General features: G+C 42.5%; 2 protein-coding genes across 6 annotated transcripts; one reads left to right on the top strand and one right to left on the bottom strand.

Moving 5' to 3' along the window:
• Positions 1-344: 344 nt before the first annotated feature.
• Positions 345-12233, top strand: gckr (glucokinase (hexokinase 4) regulator). 5 transcript variants are annotated; one of them, XM_032556045.1, is made up of 20 exons: positions 345-490; positions 4448-4520; positions 5755-5904; positions 5969-6037; positions 6126-6194; positions 6267-6340; positions 6746-6812; positions 6882-6935; positions 7011-7105; positions 7188-7293; positions 7406-7512; positions 8814-8912; positions 8999-9096; positions 9170-9246; positions 9695-9791; positions 9868-9971; positions 10069-10146; positions 10264-10404; positions 10506-10640; positions 10719-12062. In XM_032556045.1, exons 1-20 carry the CDS (start codon positions 438-440, stop codon positions 10836-10838), a joined length of 1866 nt encoding a protein of 621 aa, XP_032411936.1. In that variant the 5' UTR covers positions 345-437; the 3' UTR covers positions 10839-12062. The 5 variants fall into 5 exon arrangements, with proteins under 5 accessions (XP_032411936.1, XP_032411938.1, XP_032411935.1 ...); XM_032556044.1 differs by having other exon boundaries at positions 402-490; positions 4445-4520; XM_032556047.1 differs by lacking the exon at positions 4448-4520 and having other exon boundaries at positions 378-490.
• Positions 12228-23452, bottom strand: rp1l1a (rp1 like 1a). Its single transcript, XM_032556030.1, has 7 exons — positions 23219-23452; positions 22684-23082; positions 22335-22599; positions 17885-22032; positions 16168-17124; positions 14926-15783; positions 12228-13840 (listed from the first exon to the last, which is right to left on the bottom strand). The coding sequence occupies exons 1-7, from the start codon at positions 23450-23452 to the stop codon at positions 13478-13480; spliced, it is 7224 nt and encodes a 2407-aa protein (XP_032411921.1). The 3' UTR covers positions 12228-13477.
• Between the last annotated feature and the right edge of the window lie 732 nt (positions 23453-24184).

Raw genomic sequence — 24184 nt, 5'->3', positions numbered from 1 at the left:
CGCCCCCGGGCGTTCGCGTGCGGAATCTGGTTCTCTTCTACTCCAGCAGCCCCGCATCATCTCCTCCTGCGTGCGCGGTCATCCAGGGCGATGGGAGGTTATGACGTAATGCATCTCCCGCTGTTCTTAAGACGCGCGCGCGTGGATGAAGGCGACGTGTGTGCGTGACAGCCCACCGGACACCCTACTTTTGTTTCGTCCAATAACCCGGAACCGAGTCCTGCTTCTCACGCCGCCCCCGTTCAGCCTGCAGGTTCCCGGTATCGGCTGCCTCCACTGTCCGCTCCTCTGCTTTCCGCAGCTCCAGCCCCTCTGCAGCTCCGGTTTCCCCCCTACTGTTCACTTTCCCTCACTCACACACTCTCACTCCGCCCCCTGCTGGATGGAACAACTTTAACCCCATGCGCACATCTGTACATGGCGACTTTTTGCACTGAATGGGAACAGAATGTAATCAACAGCAAGACATATGGAGAACATTCGGCTCCAGGTTTGTTGCCATACTCCAGGTTATAATTGCTGTACTCCTCGGTAATCCACACCCTAATCATCCATGACATACTTTGATGTTTCCTGCTGAGCAGCCAGGAATCAGAGGCTTTTGGATTTAGAGGGGAACTGAATGTGCTGAGAAGAAGAGTGGAAGGATTGAGAATGAGGACATGGTGAGGGGATGAAAAGAAATCAGAAATTTAGGTTTGGCATGGACAGAATCAGGGTAAAAAAGGAAGATAAACGGCATAAATCAAGGTTTTCCTTAAGGGAAAATAAAGGGCAGATGAGGGGAATTAAGTATATCGGGCAAAACCCATAATAAAGGAAAACCAAAATGCCTGTTGGAGAGATTTACTCATGTTTCTTTAAAATCAGAATCTCGTTTTCATGCAATCCCTTGCACTTTTTCACCGTCCGCTGGAGATTAGCCCCTGTTGTCATGACAACCACAGCTGGAAGGCTGAAGGACATGGGAGAAGGAGTACAGCTGTTAGCTCGTTTAGATTGGGATTTTCTGCCCCTGACATTTAGACTAAAGCATAACTGGGATGCTTCATTTGATTTTATGCGAGTTTATAAATTTTCACGCCTGATTTTTTAACCATTTTTCTTTATCCTCTATATAAAAAAAAAACGTGTATAAAGAAAAGACAGGCTTGTTGCAGCTGCAAGCCCACCCTCCACTACGCAATATTTCTGCAAATGAATTAGTAAAATCGCCAGAGGGCTTGAGATCCAGCATTGTGATTATTTAGTTCTGCAGCAGCTAAATCAGTTAACCTCACATTGCAAGATAGAGCCTCCGATTAAGAACCGCTTTCCATCTTTAGGACTTGCCATATAAGCAGAGTAATGTCTACTGAAGTTTACTGACAAGTGAAAAGGCAGGAGCTGCACATGTGAGAGCTGAGCAGCTACAGATGCACTAATGATGCACAGCTTTGCTGGAAAGGCAGGACGCATAATAAGAGCGAACTGGGTTGTTATGGATGTAGCTAAGGCTCACTCTGTTGAAGCTAATGCAAGCGCAGTAGGGCTGACGGCAGGGGAGAACGCTGGCAGCTTTCAGCCTGTAAAAAATGACTCTAAAAGCAGTGGGGAAAAAAAATCAGATCCAGTTAACAATGAAAATATAATGCAATCAAACCACTAAATAACACCAGGTACAGATGAGATGCAGATCCAGATTATTCTTTGTGTATTTTAGTTATAAAGTCACTGCAAAGATGTGAAGTTTCTTGTACTTGTGCTAAAATAATAAACAAATCAGTGAAGGGGATAATTAGGATTGTGAGTTTATGAACATTTAGAATATCCCTTAATACCTAAAAACTAATCATTTTTCCTCAGTGGACAGAATGGATTTATTGTTGGGATGATTTTTTACATTTTTGGCGTTTTTGTTAAGATAATTCAGAAGAGATCTTTCCAGTTTGCATGAATTGCTGAGGTCACTTTTATTTAGTGACAGATTATCCAAGAGGCAGCAAGAGGAGAGAGCCTTACTTGTTGATGGACGGCTTTTTTTCCCTTTTTAAAAAAAAAACGTTATATGGATTTTAAATTAATCTTCTTTAGACATAGAAAGGACAAACTGCATTGTAAGAAAGTGAATTGTGTTTGCCGGTGGAGGCGCAAGGAGAAACACCCCTCTGCTGGAGCAGCTGTGTCTCTATTATGCATCAGTTCAGACATTGTTCTCTGCTGCTGCTGCATGATTTAGGGGGAACGCCGTGTTCAGTTTCTGAGGAAGGAGGCGAGGCAGGCAGAACGTAGGGATGCAGAAGAAGAAGAAAGCGAGCGAGGTCTGGTTTAAGTTGTCGCTGTGATTCAGCTACAACAAATAATTAAAATTCAGAATGTGAAGATTGAGAATGTGGACTGCAAACCTAAAAATGTTAGAGGTTCAACTCTGCAATGAAATAGTTCAGATGAAAGCATATTTATGTGTTAGGATGGTCCAGTCAAAGTAAAGTCAATAGAAAAATGTATGTCTAGGGTCAGACAGAACTTGAGCTCTTTCGCAACAAACATGCTGTTAATTTGGTTGTTTGGCATAATAAGTAAGAACAGCGAACAAATTTGAGCAGAAATTTAAGAAGTGAACAATTTATAATCTAAAGACATTAAATATTGATCAACAGAACCTGGAAAGCAACTTAAATCTAAATTTAAAACGCCATGCAGGACGAAAGCAAATGTAATCACAAAATGGAAATTAAGAAAAAGTCCCAACAATCATAAACAGAATCTGCAAATATTTGTGTCTAGATGTGAATCAATCACAAAAGTAAAAGTTTGTAACTATTATTTTTTAAGATGTCATTATTCCAACAGAGTAATATTGAAATTGTAATATTGAATTCTTTGGTTAAAAAAGTTTTGAAAATGTTCTTTTTTGTGTTTACGCTAGTAGAACGAATTATTCCTAAATTTCAGGTTAGATTTTACAAGTTCAAATTTTTCAATTTTGAACTGAAAACATAAATTTGGTCAAGGGCTCTTATGAAACATCCAGTAAATCTAAAGCTTTGATAAATAAGATTAGAAAGCTTAATTAGAAATGACACATAACGTTCAGTTTTTATCCTGGAGTGTTGATGACCTCAGCTTAATGCCACCCTGGGTCAAGAGCCAAAATTCTGGGAACAATCTACTTGGATCTGGTTAAACTGCAAACATTTTAATGCACTTAGTTTTAGATCATGTTCTTAAAGTTGTTTTAAAATTCAAAATTCATGAATCCTTTTCAAAAAATGTCCTTTTCCTACTACCTAAATACCACAATAAGGAGTAATTTACAGATTTAAACCCGTCTTTAAGTTCACCGTTATTGTTGCAAAGAATATACAATAACGGTGAAAAAGTCCTGACTGGTTTATCACACAACCCACATGCACAGCTCTGCTGTCGGCTTGACTCAGAAAGGTTAACACCAAAGAGTTCTTCAGATGTCAGATTTCATTAATAATCAGCGTCGGCTAGTAATGAGTAATAACGCCAAAGCATCTCCATGGAGCCAAAGGCCTCCTGAGGAGTCGTGTTTGATGAAAAAGATGGCACATGTTGTGGAGCGTGAAGCAAAAATAAATAAATAAATAAATAAAATTGTTGGTCTTTTCTTTCTGGTTGGAACAAGAAATAGGAAAAAAACCCACAAACGTCGTTGTCAGCGATTAGCCGGCAGCTCTGAGAGACGGTGGTGGGAGTTCGGGGGAGTGATGAAATGTATCAGACTCCACAATCTGCTGTGGTGTAAATATTTTCTCTCTGCCTGGGAATCGGTTGGATCTGCGCTGCTCCTGCAGTCAAGAAATGTTTTTATTTTTTTATTTGTACATGCACAGCCTCGTCCAGACGCCCCTGTAGACAATATGTGGAAAGACTCAAAATAAATTCAGCTTTTGTTGCAAAACGTATGAACTTTAGAGATTTTATTTTTACCTTCCCCTTCCTCCTCACTGTGTAATAAACCTCATTCAAACCTGGTTTTAACTTTTTAGATCTGGCATGTTTTATCTTTTTGTACTCTGTAGTTGTGGAAAAACCCGAATCACATAAACTGGATTTCATGAAAAGAAAACTTACAATTAATCCCCAAATCATTCTTACACCTAACATATTTAAGATGACAGTATTATGTTTTTTTTCTGACTGAAAGCGATAATAAAAAAGTTTTTAAGTGACTCAGCCAAAGTCCTGACTTGATTCTTCACTCTAAATACATAAAAAGTGATCTCCCCCCTAAATTTTCAGTGCTTTAATTTAGTTTTCACTACTTTTAACTCGAACTGCAGACTCTCTAAGTCCTCCTGTTAATGTGTGTGTGTTACTTTACCTCCTGTGTCTCAAAGGTCCATTAGTGAACCTTGTTCCCTCACACAGAAGTGACTTTCCCTTGAAGCCCTGCCTCTAAACAAACTGAAACTGACAGTTTTTGTGATTTTAGCAGAAAAAGGACAGACATGGCTGCTGTGGCAAAACCAGACAGAATGAATGCTTTTTCTACAACTCACGATTGGGAAGTAAGTTTAAAATATTGAGTCAGTGTCTAAAGTCTCACACCGTGTTCTGACAGGAATGTAGAGGAAAAGGAAATAGCGAGTGTTTGGTTGGGTAAAAGAGGAAGTTTGTTAGCTTTAGGATTTTATAGCTACGTTGCAAAGACAAATTTATCCAATGTTGGCTTTTGCCTGTTGTAAAAAGCGGATTTTAGCGTTTTTTTTTTTTTAAAAAAAGCAAATATACAAGATTTGGAAAGTATTGTGAGCTGCAGCTTCTCAAAGTGAAAGAAAGAGGCAAAATTGAAAGTGAAAGTAAAAAAATTCAGAAGAAAACAGTTCTATTCAGATGGTTTAGAGCACGTGTCAAACTCAAGGTCCGCGGGCCACATGTGGCCCGCTACGTCATTTTATGTGGCCCTCTCACCCCCCACCACCGTTTTACAGCCCCATTGATTGACTTAAAATAGGTTTTGAGAACGAATTGACTACAAACTACATCTCCCATAATGCCTTCCGATTGTTACCAGCCAACATTACGTCTTCTCGCCACTAGAGTGCAGCAGAGTCACCTCAAGCTGATTATTAATTTTCCCAGCGAATAAAACTGAAGCATCGACAAGCTAACAAGCTAAAGAGCGAAGTTTAGCCGAGCAGTTTAAAAATATTGTAATTTTTAAACTGAGCAGTAATTTTACATCCATGCAAACTCAAATGTAATATTTAAAACTTGAATACATAAAATCAGTTATTTAACAATATGAGGTGTTGTTTAATTTATTTTTAACATTGTATTTTCATACATTTATGCTAGGGTTGCCCAAGTCTAGTTTTCCAGACCCATCACTCTGCAACTTTAGATGCGCTCTTTCTCTAACACACCTGGATCATTGACTCATTCATAGCCCTCTACAGAACTGAGTTGCTGCTAATGAGGGAAGTCAACTTTTTGTCTGGGGTATGTTTTAGCAGGGACACATCTAAAAGTTGCAGTCTGGAGGACTGCACTTGGGCATTCCTGATTTATACCGTCAATGTGGCCCGTTGAGGGTGGCCAATATGCTGAAGTGGCCCTTGGTGAAATTGAGTTTGACACCCCTGGTTTAGAGGAGTCATTTTATTTTTATGTAGCTCAGGTGAAACGCTGAAAATTAGCAAAAATAATATAAAGAAACTCTCCATGAAACAAAGCCTTTGTTGTAGCTTTTTTAGGACCTTATTAATCTGAACAAGCCTTAAAGGGTAGTTTCTGTTTCAGTCTGCAGATTATGAGCCGACCCTTCCTGTGACAGAGAAGTCCAACCCGCTAACGCGCGACATAGACAGAGCTTCAGCCTCCAGCATCGTGAAGATGCTGCAGGCCTGCGACGCCCAGATGTTTCAGGAAAAGTCCCAAACAGAATATCAGGTACAGGAACTCAACTGGTTGGTGGAAAAATAATGAAAGTAATGAAACTGAATTTTCTCCCCAGAGACTTTTGAGCGAGGAAATTGTGAAAACCTTAATGGAGGTGGCCGAGAGGGTGCGGCTCATTCTTAAGGTATCCGGTTTGGGGGAATGTGAGCTCGCTAACTCGCTAACAAGGCTAAGATTCAAGACTTTTAGTGTTTTTTAAAAATGTTTAACAGGATCCTCAGGACAGCCTCGTCGTTCTGAGTGGTTGTGGCACTTCTGGCCGACTTGCATTCTTCATGGCGGTAAAAGATTTCATCATCTGAAAAACAAGGAGCCATCTCAGATTTTGTTTAAAGTCGTGTTTGTGTCGTTAGTCAGGATTTAACAGAGAGCTGCAGCGGCTGAACTACGCCCCCATTTGTTCGTACGTCATTGCAGGAGGAGACAGGTGAGATTCAGTTTTCCTGATTTTCAGAGGTCTTAAACTGGAGCTGTCCAAATTGTGGCTTGAGGGCCATTTGCGGCCCTTGGAACAAATTTGGGCGGCCCTTGATCACAGTTCAAGAATAGTCTAAATCTGATTTGTGAGTGCAGGCAGTTGATGCAGATACACACTTAAAAAGATTGTTGTTTTTAAATGGCCTTTCACAAAAAAGACAAACAGTTATCATCTTAAAATAGAAGATAGTATTCAATCAGGTTTTTACTTTTCATTGAATTTAATTAAATTGAATTTCTTAGTAATAAGGACCAAAAACAACCAGTGGCTTTTACTAAAATTCAGTACTGTAAAATAAAGCCCAGAAAATTATTCTTTCTAATTTTTTAAAACTCTATTCTCCATTTTCCTTAGAGCTCTGTTTTCCTCTCAAGAGGCTCCAGAGGATGACCCCACATTGGGCGCGCTCCGTCTGAAAAAGGTCAGCACCATCCCGTGTTTACGTGCGTGTCAGGCGTCCAAACGCATCATTTCCTCTGGTTCTCTTCAGGTTTCTGAGGGAAAGAAAAGAGTCTTGTTCATCGGCGTCTCCTGTGGATTATCTGTAAGTTAGATTTGCATGTCAGCAGGTTCGTTAACTGGAATAAATGGTTTGTAATTGTTGGTTATTTCCCTGCAGGCTCCATTTGTGGCCGGTCAGTTGGATTTCTGCCTCCGGCATCCTGATGTTTACACACCTGTACTGGTTGGATTTAATCCTGCACATCAGGCCAGGTGAGAATCCGTATCAATCTAAATGTATAAATACATCCACAGATTTACGTTTAACTTGACATGAGTGTGTTTCACTGTGTAGGAATGAGCCCCTACCTGGCTGCACGCTAACGTTTCGCAGTGTGGTGACCAGGATGGAAGAGCTAGCCAAAACTCAAAAGGCTTTCCTCATCAACCCGGCACTCGGGGTACTCTTCATCCCATTCTCCCACTAGCTGCTCAGGTTGCATTTGTGTCAAGACTCTAAACTGTCCCAGCAGTGACTCAGATTTCTGTGTGTGAACGCTTGTGTCCGCTCAGCCGGAAGCCATCAGCGGCTCCTCCAGGATGAAGGGAGGCAGCGCCACCAAGATCCTCCTGGAGGTCGTCTTTTCTGCCAGCTTCTCAAGAACGCCCGTCACATTCAAGTACGCACAATGGGGATATGGAGGAGCGGTCCAAAAGATTTTATGTGCAGCTGCTCGAGTGGGAGCTGCTATTTTAGTTTTCTGTAGCTAAAATGGGAGATTTTGTCAAGTGCACTTCCAGTGGCGTGTACAGACATTTTGAGAGACGGGGGCTCAAGTAGGGGAAAAGGGCACCATTATGTTCCTACTTTAAATATGCAAATACCTATTTCAAATCAATAACCAGTTGCTGCCTTAGCCATACACACAATTATACAATTATGTTTGAAACATGCAATTTCAATTTCATCACCTAGTGTACATGTGTCAAACTCAAGGCCCGTGGGCTAAATCCGGCCCACAGTAGCTTTTTATGTGGCCCTCTAGAATCCAGACTGAGTGAGCTTAAATGTTATGTTATCAATTAAATTAATGCAGTTTTTATCTGTTTACTGCCCAATTATATCAATAAGTCCACAATAATTGAGAATTATCGTGTAAATTTACACAAAATTAACAAATCCCTGCACTTTTTCGCGCTAATAATTTGGTGTTTATTGCAGTTTTTTCTCAAAAATTGTCAAAAACCTTTTTACTTGTAATAAACAGCTGCCTCAGCCTTAATTGATGTCAGATTATAGTCCATGATCTACACAGCGAGTAATAAAATGTCACATTTACCGTCATAAATAATGCTTAACAAACCAAATTCTTTTAGACCTGCTGCCCCTAAAGCCATGTCGACCTGGATGGTGAGCCATATCCGAAACCAGTCCTGCTATCAGTTGGTATTCATTGCTTCAGCCACAGCAATAAAAACAATCTTTCATGTTTTTCTTTTAAAACACTGAAGGAGTCAAGTAAACATCCTTTTAATGGCTGTAGTTTTTCTGTCCCCAGTTGCCCTCATGTGACTTCATGGCGCCTTGAGTCGTCTCTTTTCTCGGCACTCAGAGGAGCAGCCCGCCGCTCTCTAAGTGCTTCTTTGTGTTTGGAGGCAACAGCTTACAGTCGTCTCCATTAAGCCGTCCACCTGAGAAACGAGGACAAGTTTTACACATTAGTCAAATCGTTGCCTCGGCTCTCTTTTAAGTCCTCTGCCAACACACTTTATGCAACAGAAACAAATAAAATAGCTGGAAGTGATTTAGTTTTTCTAGGCAGTAGTTTTGGTCAAAGAAGAGCTTTATGTTTGGTAAGGTGCTGCTGACCTCTACAGGTCACTTTGTGCAATTAAAATGGAATAAAAGTCCAAGGTGTGTGGATATAGGGAATATAAAATGCATACTGGTATTTTGTCACTCCGTTTTTTTCCCCCACAGTGGGATTCTGCAGCATATGAGATCTTATAAAAAAGCTCTAGACTTTACATACTCGCATTCAGAGGAGATAGCTGTGCTGACGGAGGCTGCTGGACGCAGGTATGGATATTAAAGCAATCTAACTTGTGGTAATAATCACAACAAAAATGGCTGCTCTTGCTCACTTTGTGAGTTGTGTGTTTCAGTCTGCAGGGTGGGAGGCAGGTGTGTTACCTGGGCTGGGGCTCCCTGGGTTTGCTGGGCCTTATCGACGCCAGTGAATGTAAGCCCACATTCGGAGCAGGTGAGACTACTCAGAGAAATATTTGAAAAAATATTTGACATGTTGTAAATGTGTCCATTTGTGTGTCTGTTAGACTACGAAGACATTCGGGGTTTTGTCAGCGGAGGCTACAAAGAACTCGGCAACAATGAGGGCGATTTGACTTTGATGGTATGTGGAGGCTGCTGGTCGATTATCTTCAGCTTGAGCAAAACAAAAGCCAATAAAACCAAGTGATTAGCAATTATTACATCAAACAGTTTTGGTTTTAACAATGCAGCGCCTTCATAATAAAGAGATTTAACGTAACTTTAAAGCAGAAATAACTGACTGACTGAAATTTAAGCTACATTTTCTCACACTATAATTTACTTACTTGTGCTCTAATAAGAGATGCATGTGTTTAGAGTTAAATCTGAAATTATTGGGTGTTTTCAATTATTGATTCTCTATTGAGCTTTGACTGGTCCATACCAGAACATTGAGATACTTAAAGAAAACTAGTTTATTTTGGCTCTGGCTGTACGTTTAAGGTGATTGTTCTACTAAAAGTGAACTCTGTTTCATTACGGGGAGGGTGTAAAAAAAGTCAAAGCATTCTGAGCATCTCTTTCCTCAGGGCCCTGAGTTCAGCATCTCTCATGATGACTTTCTGGATCGCGTCCTGCCCCGTCTCACGGACGACGACACCGTTCTGCTTCTCTACTCTGACTCTGGTGAGACGAGCGCACCCTCACGTTTGGATCGTCTCCAAACTGAGTCAGCGTGAGTCTTGACAGCCTCTCCTCACAGACGATGTCGACGAGGTGGCAAAGCTGGCACACAGAGTGAGAGAAAAGACACCGAACATTCATGCTGCTTATCACCAGACTGATGGAGGCACCGCTGCACAACAAGTACCTGTTTATTTTTAAATCTACTGTGACGTGCAAAAGTGTTATTTTTTATGGGAATCTGTATAAAGTCTAACCTATATTCCTATTTTTATCATAGGATGAAATAAATAAACTGTGTTCATCCACCATTAACTTCACATGGTCCCAAGAAACACCCAAGCGATTGCAACACATGGTACGTCTCCTTATCTACGGCCTCCTTTACAGGGAACATTTGGTAGTTAAATGAGGAAACTCCCTCAGATTAATTTGTGATTGAGAAACCGGATGAGTTGTTTCCTCTTCTCGGCAGCGGGAGCTGTCCACTAAGCTGCTTTTGAACGCAGTGAGCACCGGAGCTCACGTCTTAAAGGGAAAAGTGTTTAAGAACTACATGATCGACCTGCAAGTCACCAACAGCAAGCTCTACCGCAGAGCCGCACGTTTACTGCAGGTCAGGATCGCCATGGTTGATTCTTTAAGTTTTTATTTTATTTTATTGTCTGAGTCTGCTCTGACAATAAAATAAAATCAACTAAAACTGCTTGATTTTAGGAGCTGTCCAGTCATTCGGAGTCACAGTGCGAGGAAGCCCTGCTGAAGGCCATTTATCAAGTGGACAAGCTCAGTGAAGACATAATGACCTGCAGCTTGGAAACACACACACACACTGCCGGAAAGGCTAAGAAGGTACGGCAGTGGTTGAGATCCAAATGTAAGCAGTCAGATGTAGAAATGAATCAACGTCTGTGTGTGTCTGTTGTTCAGGTCGTGCCATTGGCTTTAGTCTGCCTGCTGACTGGTTGCTCTATAAAGGAGGCGGAGACTCGTTTGGAGCAGCAGCCAATCGTCAGAGAGGCAGTGGAGGCATGTTTGAAGTCATCATAAGGTCACAATGATCATACAACGATGAACTCTGCGGCTAAATGACACCCAAAGGTTAAAAAATCATTAAAACTGAGTCACTAACAATGCATTTCTGCATTTAAGCACTAAAGAAACCTGATTACAAACTGATATTTGAACACTATACACACAGCCAAACATGGTGGAGGTGGCGTCATGCTTTGGGGTTAAAGGATTTTGTCAAGGAGGGTGAAGTTATGAACCTAACGTCTTTCAGGTGTCTGGTAGAAGTCTGAAGGATTAGGCAAAAATCTAGAAAAAATGTCTCTGTGAATGAAAAATTTATATTTTCCAAAAAGATTTTAAAAAATCCATCTTGCACAAAGTACTTTTTAAAAATATGACGTCTCAAATCTCAAAGTTAACACCTTGGTGATGTTTCACTGCTGATCTTTCATAACTGCATGTTGAGGCTCTGCTGCGTGATGTAAGTCAACCCAATCCTGTGACCTTTTGTGAATCGACACAGACACAGTCACAGGTACTGGATTAGTGTGACGTGTGTGGGCATGTGTGTGTGGGCGTGTGTGTGTGTGTGTGGATCTCGAAATGTTTGAGCAGCTTTGGAAGCACAGAGAGCACAGTGTCAAACACTACAGGAAGGAACAGAGAAAAAAGCAACTCAGGTGTTGATCAGAAAGCTCTGCCACATGACATTTTAGCAGTGAAAAATATTCGTCACTCAGGATTATGCGGAAATCCTGACGGCTGAACTTGTGATTTAGTGCGAAATCCTTAAAATCCACAGCTTAGCATACCGAAAATACTGGGATTTTCCAAATCTTCCCTTTTTTTTCATCATACCTGATTAGCTTAAATGTACAAAAATGCTAAAGCTAATAGGGTGCAGAAACAATAACATGACCAAATAAGATCAAGCATTAGTGTCATACATGCAATCTGACAATTAAAAGACTGAATTTTAGTTGAATATTTTTCCTCTCTCTTAAAAAAAAAAGTAAGAGTTCTCTAAAATATTAGCACAAGCACTAAAATACAAGAACTGCACCGGTAGATGATGATAATGTTGACATTTGTGATGCACTTATTGTACAGGTATGTTGGCAATCAGCCCCTGTAGGCTGTGGCGAATTTAAATTAATAAAAATAAAGATTTATCACATTTAACTAATGATTTTACTGGGGGTCAATTGCTGTCACATGGTTAGCTATTTTTTCTTAATAAATTCAATAATCTCTTGAAAACTGCCTTGTGTATTTATCCTGATCGTCTCCGACATTCAAATTTGTTTGATCTTTGACGTGAAATGCAAAACAAATCTGTTCATTGCAGCGTGAATATCCCAGTCCAACAGAAATACTAAATGTTTAAGAACTGCTTAGCATCAATAAAATCTGAAGATACGAATGTGAAAATGACCATTTGTTTATTCATTTTTATTCAGGTTATTACGATTACAGTCGTACTGTTTATCAGTGAGCTCTAAGTACACAACGTTTAGTTTTATTAGTGATGACCCAGATTAATGGACACCCACTAGAACCAGTAGCAGCGTAGGCACAGTCCCCCTCTCACCTAGTAATACCAGAAATAAGAGGCTTTCGTCGAACAAAGCAGCAAATTGTCTCTGTCCCTGATGCATATGCGAGAAAGTGGAGTGGATCGTTCCCAAGATATAGATTTCTTTTAGGTAATCAACTTACATCACAGAGTTTTTGTAGATTTAAACAGCTGACTTGCCAGCAGGGTACAGATTTAGGTAGTTAAGTAATAGCTTGGAGATGATCTGTCTAAAGCAAGCTGGCTGTCCAAACCCCTGAGAATACAGCATGTACTTCATGAAACCAAAAAAAAAGAAATGAACACAGATAAACCAACAGGAAGTGGTTCTGTCAAGCTTCACTAGAAGAAAAAGACAAAATATCTGAGGTACTTCAAATATGATTGGATATGATTTGATTTATGTTCAACCTCTGGTTAACAAAACCTAAGTCACATATCAATAATATGTTCAACATGTTTCTCAATACTTGCGATTAGCTTTGAAATAAATATAAGTTATATGGTTCCAGTAAAAGTTCTTCACGTTCAAGTTTCAGGTTTCTATAATCAGTGTGCTGCAATAAAGTCTTAATACTTCTTAAGCTTTTTCACATTTTGTCATGTTACAGCCACAAACGTCAGTGGGATTATTGGGATTATTGGGATTATTCTTGGGATTATTGTGTAATGGAAGGAGAAGAATGCACAGTTTTCCATATTTAGCTACAAAAATATTAGAAAAGTGTGGCATGAACTTATGTTTATCCCATGAATTTATGTTTCTACCATTACTTAGTAGAAATATGTCTCTAAAAGATGTGTTAAATTCAATGTTCTAGGAATTTGGAAAGATTTGTGTCTAATCCAGTTTGAATAATTTTCATTTAATCCACAGTAATCCAGTCCATATTTTTCTAAGTGGAATAGATTTGAACTGATTTAATTTTGATCCATTATATCAAACTCCAATAAAACAGATTGAAGTTTGAGGTTGCAACATGACAACATGTGAAAACTTCAGCAAGTCACGATGACGACGTCTACTTTAAATCTGGAGAAGTTAAAGTGCTTCAAGTGTTCAAGAGAGTCTTAAACCAAATGTCTGAGTGCAGTCTCCTCACTCTTTGGTTTTATGGCCATTTATGTCGACCACTTTAGAGTTTGAAGGTAAATCCACGTCCACGTCTTCCATCGAGCCAGGCTGGGACTCCACTGAGGTTCTGGTGAACTGGTGGAGCAGAGCCCCGTCCTCGTTTTTGCCTTTGGCCGCCTCACTTTCTTGCTCAGGTCTAAACTCCTCCACTACATCTTCCTGTCCATCTTCTCTGCTGCTTTTCGCTTCCTCTTCCCCAGAGCCAGCGGTCTCCTCCGGCGCTGATTCGTCAGCGCTGGCGTCGCCGTGACGCTTACTGTCGTCAGAGTCTTCGGCGTCCGCCTCTTCGCCCTCCGTCACGCACGCAGCGGGAATCGCACCTGGGCTCTGCAGGTTAAAAAAGATCAGAAAATTAATAATCAGTCATTGTAAACAACATTGATTTCATGACAAGAGATGAATTAAAGATGTTAGGCTCGTTTAGCTTTAATATTATATTGAAAATCTTCCAGTTTTTTGTGAGGCGGTTGCTGACCGACAGTTACAGCAGAGACTCAGAGTGCCTGCAAAACAAAACAGATTTGTTCAGGCTGCCTAATTGGATGCCGAGATTAGCTTTTCCCACAGGCTTAGCATTAGCTGTGAGGCTACAGTGGGTCAGATTTTAACCCAGGGTCATGTTCAGGGACTTTGCTCTGTTTTAAAATAGAGTTCCTATTCGGTAAACGAGACTAATGCCTCATGCAGATTTTCACAACTGTGCATATAATGAACACAGACATAACGTCCGTAGATGATCTTAGATACGAGGATCTTGAAGGCCTGAGAAGCTGGGGTTTAGTCAAATCCCTGCTTCATCTCTCAGAATAGTCATTTATTGATTGTACACAGGTTGAAAATGATTTTTAGTGTGTAAGATACAAAGCAAGGCAAAGAAATACATTATAAAACAGCTTCAATTTGAAAATATGAGCACTTTAACAGATGTTTTTGACTTAAAATTTTAAGATTAGAAACTAGCACTTCACTCAAAAGTGCTAAAAATAAATACAAAAACCTCAGCTGTCATTATGCCCTCAAACCAAAATATTATAAACCACGTAGTAGTGTATAACTCAATAAGCCTACGATCATAAAAAAGCATTCAGGTTTTATTACTGTTGGGCTTGATGGATCAAAAATCAAGTAAAACCTGTTTAATAACATGAAGCAGGGTAAAAAAAATAAAACCCCAACATCATGTCCCAGGTTAATGAAAAACAAAATTCACAAATGGTGAAAACATGGAAACAAGACGGTTATGAAGTGGCCTAGTAAAAGTCCAGATTTGAATCTGTAATTTTGTAGCATGAGCTTCAACTTGGTGTTCACAACTGGGTAAATATTTTTTCACACTTCTGCACTAAATTAGACTTTAACTAGGAACATACTGACAATTTTCTCAGGCGGATTTTTGTCTAACAATCTTTTACCTGTGGTGAAGCTCTCTCCTCCTCAGAAGCCTCTCCTTCCTTCTCCTCACTCTCTTCCTGTTTTTCCTCTTCCTCTCCTGTGCCTTCATCTTCCTCCTCTGCAGATGCGCCGACGTTTCCCCGCATCATCTCCTCCGCCGGCGTCGGCTCTCCATTAGTCGCCGATGTGTCATCCTCCGATTCCTCCTCCTTGTCGCCTGTTGTTACCTCCTTCACCGTCTCTCTATCGCTCTCTTCCTCCTCCTCTTCTCCTGTTCCTGTCTCTCCTTCATCAGTGCAGTTGTTCGTTTCCCCCGCTTCACCCTCTTCTTCTTTGCTGCTCTCAGACTGACAAGTGCACAGTCCTTCATCCTCCTCTGCATTTTCTGATGTCTCTTCTTGCTCATCTGTTTCCAGCTCCTCATCTTCAGCACTATTCTCCTCTCTTTCCTGTTCTTTATTTCTACTCTCCCCATCTTTTTCTTGCTCTTCCTCCTCGTCTTCCTCTGGTATTGTCTCCTCTAACACAACATCAGCTTTTATATCCTCTTTGGTTTCTTCTTCCTCTTCTTCTTCGACTACCTCTAAATTCCTTCCTTCTTCATCTGCAGCCGCCGGTTCCACCTCAGCAGGTTTCGGCACAGAAGAAGGAGGCAAAGGGCTTTTCTTGAGCTGCAGGATCTTAAGGAGGTCGAATTCCATTATCACAGGAGCTTCAGCCGCCTGCGGGTTCTTCTTGAAAGGCCGGGCGGCCATTTTCTTACGGACACAAGCTTCGCAGGGGCAGTACTCGTCGTCGCTTCGCTGGTCACTGAAATGAGCCGCCAGTTCCTCATCGGTGAGAGACTCTGCGGTTTTCACTGACTGGTTCTTCATCACCTGAAACAGAAATCGGACACTTTGAGTTTTTACAGGGCCTTGAAGAAGTGTTATCGTCACATAAACTTTCTGTACATATAGGCCAAAAAGTTCAATTTTGGTCTCGTTGGACTTGAGAACTTTCTTTTAGGTGTTGGCTGGATGCCCTACGACTCAAATCAGGATGTCCTTTTTAGGTTTTTGTCTCTGAATGGGACAGAGAAATGGACTGCAGAAAAGTCAGCATCCACGTTGGGCTGAAACGATTAATCATGACTAATTGATGATTGAAATAATCGTCAACTAATTTAGCAATCGATTAATTGTTGACTGGAGTGTACAGACTAATAAAACCCCAACATCATGTCCAGTGGCTTCTTCGTGTCGGATCTGTGGCGTATTTACCTTCAGCATGCGGCGCCTCTTCTCCGTCATGGTAGAATCCCGAGACATGTTTGCTAGCTGCGGCGGCCGAGGCGACCTTCCCGCTTTCCCTGCTCGGCTTTGGATCTTCCTCATTTCCCGCTGGATGCTGCTCTGGATTCGCCGGCTCACCTCCTCCCTCAGCTCGGAGATCATGGTGTCCAGGATGAGGCTGTCGTCCAGGTCCCAGCGGACCTTAAACTCCTCCATGGCCTCAATGTAGTGGCTCATGAACTGCTTTTCCAGCTTCTTCAGGAGGTGAAGAACCCAAACCGGATCGGGGTCTTGGGATAGACGTTTGGATAAGGGTGGCCGAGGAGCAGAGGGAGGAGTCCCTGAGCTGGAGTCCTCCTGCGTGTCTCTTTCGTTGTCTGTGGGGGACTTGGAGCTGACGTTGGGAGAGCTCTTTTCCGATAATGAAGGGTTGTCAGTGGCTTTTGAGCTGTCAAGAGGAAGAGAACTTTGCTCTTCACTCTTCACCACTTCCTCAGCTGTGTCTGTTTTGTTTGTTTCCTCAACTTCTGTCTCCACTTCGACTTGTCCGGCTGCTGCATTTCCATCGGCCTCTTCAACAACCTTCTCCGCCGCCTCTTCCTCCTGCAGAGATTCGGTTTCTTTCCTGGGTGGTTCATCTTCTCCTTGGTTCCCATTGCTTTTCTCTCCACCCGACCCGCCCGATCCGCTGCTCATACCCACTCCAGATGAGGACCTCGGTGGAGTCACCTGGTCTGTGCCGCCGTCTTTAGTGTCCTTGACGTTGATGTTGTGCGGTTCAGTGAGCCACAGGGACTGAAGAATGGCCATAATCTCGTCATACTGCTGCTTGCGGTCCTTCTGTTCATGACTGCTGACTGCAGGCTCAATGAGCTGCAGCTGGGCCAAGCAGTCCAAAAGCCCCCTGGCCGATGTGCTGAGTCTGCGGCCATAAGCTGGAGACACCTACACAGGATGGTAGAGGGGCACATACTGAAATTATGGGCACATTACTTAAATGAGAGTGTGTAAAAGATTTTCGACACTTAAAAATTTCAGATTAGCAAACAAATTCTAATAACAGAGAAAGACTATTGAGGAGAAGCATTTTCCAAATGATTTTATTAATAAACCACCTATGGAACCAGGAAATGACCTAAATATAACCTGTCTGATAATATGAAGTAGGTTAAAAAAAAAAAAAAATTAAAAGAACATTCAAGGATCAAGTCTGAGACTAGATTTGACTGAAGAGCTAAATCAATATTTAGTACTTCTTACTAAGTCTGATCAACTATAAAACAAAGAATAAAGGGTCAAAAAAGCAGTGGCTAAATCTATTTTAGAGTCATTGTTGGGGATAATTTGGCAAAAGAAAATTTTTTTTAATATGGGATCTCCCAAACATCCCCATCTTGATAAATCTACTAAAATTGATCAAAATATTTATGAGAAATCTTATTTTTCTCTAGAAAAACAATCTTTACCTGAGGTGCCAACAAATATGCTCACCTCTCTTTGTGTTTGTGGATGTTGTTTGTAAATGTTCAACGTTTATTCTTCTATTGTACATTTCATCCCGAAAACCTAGCAGCATTATCTTGACAGGTGCTTCGTTATTAGCGATATTAAATAGTCAGAATGTCCCAAAGCATCACTTGGGATCCAATTTTATTTGTGCTTTTCTTTGGTAAAGTTTCATGTCTTGTCAGAGGTTCTGTCTTACCTCAGGCATGCTCCGACATCGACCCAGAGACGAGCTCAAGAGGACTTTCATCACGGCGGCAGATGAATGCCAGTTCCTGGAACGAGAAGAAATCTCCGCTGTATCGCCTAAAGTCGGACCGACTCCATCACCTTCGGCCTCATTCTTTTTTTCTTCCTCTTGTGGCTCTATTTTCTCCTCCAGTTCCACCTTCTCGTCCTCCGGACTCATCTCCCCTGTTCCTACCTCTTCTGTTGGTGTCTCCTCCATTTCCTTTGCCCCTTCCTCAGTTTCTTCATCATTTAACTCATTATCGAGTGTGAGCATGCTAGTATTAGTAGGAATGCTCCGCAGCCAGTCGCTAACAACTTCATTGGGAGATGCGTTGGGCAAACACTCAGGTGTCACTTCCACCATGTCCTTTCGACTTCTGCTCCTCTGAGACCTCCCACTCTTCTCGCTGTGGGCTTTGTCACTGGTTTTACTGGCTTTTGATCGGCAGTCCTGCTGGCGAGCAGCAGCCAGAGTTTCCTTCAGTAGGTCGGCAGCAGACAGAGAGTGAGACAGGGTGCTTCCGCTACCTGGTTCGACTTTACTGGACGGTCTGGGGCTGTGTAAGGAACAAGGACTTGTTGGGGTTTCTTTTTGCCTGGAACTGGAAACTTTGGTACTTCCACACTCACTTTCTTTGTGGGATTTGTGATCTCCAGATTTGACTGACCCCAAAGCCCTATTCCTCTCCTCTGAAGTTCTTTTTGTCTCTGACTTCACCGAAGCTGTTGACTCAGGCCTAGGACCACATGGACTTTGGGAGTGGACACTTGTCTTGTCTTCTTCTCCTTTGGTCTTACTTCCTGGTCTACTGATGTTCTGGTTTTCAGCATCAGTACTTATAGGAACATTAGAGGTCGTTTCAGAAGGGGATTTCCCACAAACTTGTGTGCCTGACATTACAGAGGAGCTCCTGCTCTTTGGAGTGTCCATTTTGTGAGCATTTGTTGTTGCAGCAGATTTCACGCTTTCTGCTTTGTCTATGCTTGTGGGGTTAGGACTGCTGCTTTTCCCCTTAGACTGAGCTGCTGATTTGACACTACAGTTACAACAGGATTTATGAGACCTGCTGCTTTGGACTGTCGTTGCACTGGCTTGTCTTTCATTCCATTGTTCCCCACCCTCTTCATCGCCCTTTTCACATTCTCTGGGTGTTTCAATAATTGGGATATCAACCACTGGAGGATTGTGGAGAGAAGGGCTTTTCCTCTCACCGTTGCAAAAAGAGACACTAGATTTGCCACAGTCTGATTCAGCTGTTTCCTGATCCTCTGGCAGCCCTAAAGATATCGAACCTGATGAGTTACGACTCAAAGGTTGATCCGTGCATCCTGATTCTTTCCTTTGTCTTTTTGAGGAGCAATACTGAGCTCCCTCACTATTTCTGTCTTCTTCTTTATTTTCCTTTTTAACAGGTGAGGCTGTTTCACAGCGACACCTGGATCTGCTTACTTTGCTAGAGGTTTTGGAGTGAACAGACAACGAACTGGGCCCTCTTTGCTCACCAGCACCGGAGTTCAGTGACAACTTTTGCACAGGGGATTGAGAACCTCTGGAGGAGGGGGAATGTGAGCGGGATGAAGGTTTTCTTTTTGGTGAGAGCGTTTGGCCATCAGGGTTTATAGTATATGTGCCTTTTATTGCAAGATCATCCTCCTTGTGACCGGCTTGTGATGTTTCAATACAAGCAACATCAGAATCAGGTTCTCCTTCTTTTGCCTCATCAGCTCCTTCTGGTGTTTTGATGGTGACAGCATTTGTAGCTGAGGGATTTTTACTAGAAACGTCAGATTTGACTGAAGATTTTGATTTTACAGACATGGCGCTCTCCAAAGCCTCACGACGTTCAATGTCAGTTTCCTCCTTGTTTGTCTCAGTCAAAGTAAGATTGGGGTAATTCTGAGACTCTCTTGGTTGGTTTGACCTCTTTGACTGAGAGGACTTCGCAGAGGTGTGTGATCTTTGTGAGTTTGCACTCGGGGATCTGTTTTCTATTGCATTGTTTGATTTAGCAGAAGAATCTGATTTACAAGACCTAGCACTGGTTGACCTGTTGTTATTTTCTAAATTATCTTCTTTTATGCTTTCTGGCCTGGGCTGCATTTCTCCTGCATTGTTTCCCACTTCTAAGGCTGGAGACGGTGCTTTGCCATTATCATTACACTTGCAGGATTTTGTAGAATGAACAGATAGTCTTCCAGACATTTGACTGGTTGCGATTTCTTCTGCGTCCTCCCCAGTTTCTGACCTGGGGGAAGTGGATTTTTCCAAAGCTTCAGTGGACCTATGGGATTTGTTAGACTTGGCAGACAGTTTTGATGTTGCTGACAGTGCACTTGCCGATCTTTCCTCCACTCCTGATTCTTCCCTCTCTTCTATTACGCCATTCAGTTCATCTTTCTCCTTGTTTTCTGGAGTTAGAGCTTTTGCACACTGCTTACAAGATGAGCTGGATCTTGCTGAAATCTTGGATTTATCTGATTTATTCGACAGGACACTTTCAGCCTTTCCAGACTTGTTAGATGCATTTGACTTCATAGAGAGGCTACTCTGAGCTCTTTTGTCTGTGTCGCCTTCTTCTGCAACTGTTTGGTTTGACGGGGACACCTCTTTAGCTACTGACAAGCAGCCAGATTTATGGGACTTGACTGAGGCACTGGATTTATTTGACATGGAACTGGTTGTTCGTTCTGCTGTGTTCTCTCCCTCTTTTTCTAACCTTGACTTTGTAAGAAGAGCTTCACTTGTGCACTTGGACTTAGCAGATAAACCAGTCTGAGCTGACATTGCACTGTTTGCACGTTTGCAGCCTCCACAGTTTGAGCAAACATTGGATGTCCATGATTTCTGAGAACCTGCTGAAAGTCCTGTGTTATGGGATAAGCCACTGAGACCCCTGTTAATTTCTTCATTGTCAATTGCAGCTGCCACTTCTTCTGATGCTTGGGTCTTGGGTTCCTGGGACATCGAACTGGGGACCCGATCCGTCTCATCTGGCTCTGCTGTTAAGTGAGGGTTAGTTGCTCCACAGTGACAGGATGAAGCTGAAGACGAAGCCCTGCTTCCTGCATTTTCTTCCTGCTCCTGGCATTTGAGCGACTGGGCTGAACAGGCGGAGATGTTGCTTGACGGACCTTCACCCAAGTGATTTGCTGGGGTAGGAGTGGGGGACAGTTCATTTCTGTGGGAGCACTGGGAAGCGCTGGGTGGCAGATCATCCTCCTCATCATCCTGGTCTTCTTTCAGTGACTGTAAAATATGCGAAGAGCTGCTGACTGCAGACAGTGGTCGGATTTCATCTTCCCCCATCATCACCTCGCCCTCCACTGACTTTCCGCTGGGTGGTCGAATGTTGGTATCTATGGCAACCACCTCTGTCCGACTGCAACATCGGCTAACTTTGCAGACCTCAACTTGAGTGTCCCCGACTTGGGCCACTTCTACTCTTTCCTCCACCTGCTCTGTAAGACACATCTCTTTCTGGACCAACTGGCTCTGTTCTGAGCCGGAGCCACCTGGAGACCCGGAGACCCGCGCCCGGCACCGAATCACTCTTCTGGAATTGCATGAAGAGGAAGAGCTTGACGAGTGCGTGTGTCTCATCACAGCGTGACTTGATGAATGAACGGGTGGGGCAGGAGGATGTTTGTGCGTGGGGTTTTCCCACAAATCAAACTGCCGTTCATGTCTCTGATAACAACATTGGCATTGGTTTTCCACCAACGCACGCTGCAGAGGCCGGCTGGAATAATCCACACCCTCATAGGATGTTGAATCAGGGTCAGAACAGCTTTCTGATGTGCCTTGCTGCAGGTAATGTGGTTGAGCTTGGCTCAGGGGGCAAAAATCATTGGTGAGAGAGGGCGATTTTTTAATTTGTGTGGACCACTGAACGACCTCCTCATTTTGGAGGCGAAAACGTACCCTCATCTCTACTGACAGGCTGCCGTCTTTATTAACAAAAACACGCTTTTCAATGTCATCATTCGTTATAGCTGGTCTTGCTTGGGAGAAGACGCCGTACGACTTTTCAGACGACAAAGAGAAGCGAGCAGACCGATTTGAAGAATCGGATCGAGGGTGGATGATGCTCTTCTTAGTCTCCAGACCAAAGTTAACTGAAAAGAAAAGAAAAAATGAACTTGTGAGATGGATATGAAAAGTCTGTAGACAAATGTTCTCTGACCTGTAAATGGACGCAAGATGCTTCCAAATTAATATGTTGAATATACATCAACAAATATTAGGTATATACTTTACCTATGGCTTACAGATTATATAACCTGTACAACACAACTGAAAAACAAACTAAAACCTTAAAGAGATGGGAAAAATATCTAGCTAGTAGAGTTTTCCTGAAATTGTCTTTCAATAGCCAGGTATAAATCTAAGCCTTCAAATTTTTTCCAAACCAACTTACCATTTTTCTTGCCTTCATTTCCTTCATCATATTCACTGGCTCTGGACTGAGCTCCATGAAGTGGGGACCTTATGCCTTGTGTTGCAGGAGATCTGGCACCGTTACCAGGAATTCTTGGACCGAGACCTGGAGACTTGCTCCCCAGACCAGGCAGCTTTTCCTCTGAAGTCTTCCTAATGTAATTTATGAGCATAGGGCTGAAGGCTTCCCGGCCAACACACACCAGAACACCCGGACAAGTCAACAAGCTTTGCACACTGTCAATCTAGGAGCAAATATACAGAGAGAGCTTTATCTCATAAGTTTTATCTCATTTGTAAGTAAATACTGAGTTAATATTCACACTCACCCTGCGTCCTTCTGCAGTGTACAGCTTGCGAACATGAAACTGCATAACCTCGGACACTTCGTCTAGGAAAGCTCTTAGACTCCTAGTAGACCTCCTGCTCAGCACAATGCTCCGCCTCATCCCTGGCTCGCTGTTCTTCACCAGCAGAATCCGCCTCTGCCTGTGAGGCAAATTCAAATGGCCGGGTGGAGTCCCAGAGGACGCTTCGGGGCGTTGAGGCCTCCGGCTGTGATGGTACCAGATGCCTTGGCGTTTGCTGGCCAGGTCCATGTTAATGGGCTTAGCCTGGCGCCGGTCAGAGCAGAGGTAGCAGCCACCATCTTGGAGCTGCTCCAGCTGTTTGATGGTGTGTGTACCTCGGGGAGTGGTCACAGTCCGCACTCCAAACGGGAGGGGTACCTATACATAGGTAAGTATAAGCAACAGATCATGAATGAATAAATAATGCTAACGCTTCTGCTTAGGGAAAGACTTAAAAGTGCATCTGAAGAGTCAGCTTCAAAAGAGATCCCTGCATCAGAAACATCCCACTAACCTTTTGGGAAAGGTCATCCAGCAGGGCATCAAAGCACTTGAAGCTGCGCTTGTGGATGGCCATCCGGACGCCCCCAAACTGGCTGTCGCCGCTTTTGTAAAAAGTTATTCGCTTGGCCGGGGCGGCTGTGGTCACATGGGCGTGGCGTGAACTGGAAGTAGGGGGCGCAGGCAGAGGCGAGGCATGTTTATACGGGGGGTGGGGATCCCACAACCCTGTCTGGACCGACTGCATGGTCTGATGTCAGATATACCTGCAGAACATAATCAAAACACGCAGCACTGACCAAAAGACACTGGCAAATCAACCATAATGACAGAATGGCTGTCTTCCCGTCTCATACTTTCTAATTCTCACAAGGTCACAAGACTTAATCAGGATGTAAACCTGAGGAGTCAGAACATCCACTAATAGGAGAACTTGACACAGCCTGGTGTCACATGCGTGGATTTGCTCACAGCAAAGCTATTTAAACTCACCAACAGGCTTTTTTTGGCCAACACCGATTTCCGGTTTACTCCGAGGTCTGAAGTGCCCAAATAATTTTAAATCAAACAACAATTGAAGGAATGGCAAGATTATCTCCCCTTTTTGCATCAAGGCTAACCTTTACCGGATTTTATTAAGCTAAAAGTAGCAGGTCAAAGTGGATACGGGTAGTTGCTGCGGTAACCGATTGAAACTGAGGTACATTTTGAGTGTATTTAATGCAGACATACAGAAAAAAAATAGAGAAATAATCAGATTTCTCCTCATGATTGACTGGAACATCTTGCAATAATTTCTTTATTTATCTATTTTAGGCCTTTTATTATCCGACCAATATTCTGTCAGGATAATGTTTAGCTGTCAAACTGGCACTAATGTAAATGTCCTCTTATCCTGCAATCAATGCGATGTAAATGTTAAGAAAAACACTGTGTTTTGCACTGATTTTTATACTTTTTTATGGTCAAATATTCTCTT

The sequence above is a fragment of the Xiphophorus hellerii genome, chromosome 24 (genome assembly GCF_003331165.1).
Source record: "Xiphophorus hellerii strain 12219 chromosome 24, Xiphophorus_hellerii-4.1, whole genome shotgun sequence".
Classification (NCBI taxonomy): Eukaryota; Metazoa; Chordata; class Actinopteri; order Cyprinodontiformes; family Poeciliidae; genus Xiphophorus; species Xiphophorus hellerii.
Note: the sequence above shows the minus strand (reverse complement) of the source record. Positions and strands in the feature narration are given on the sequence as shown.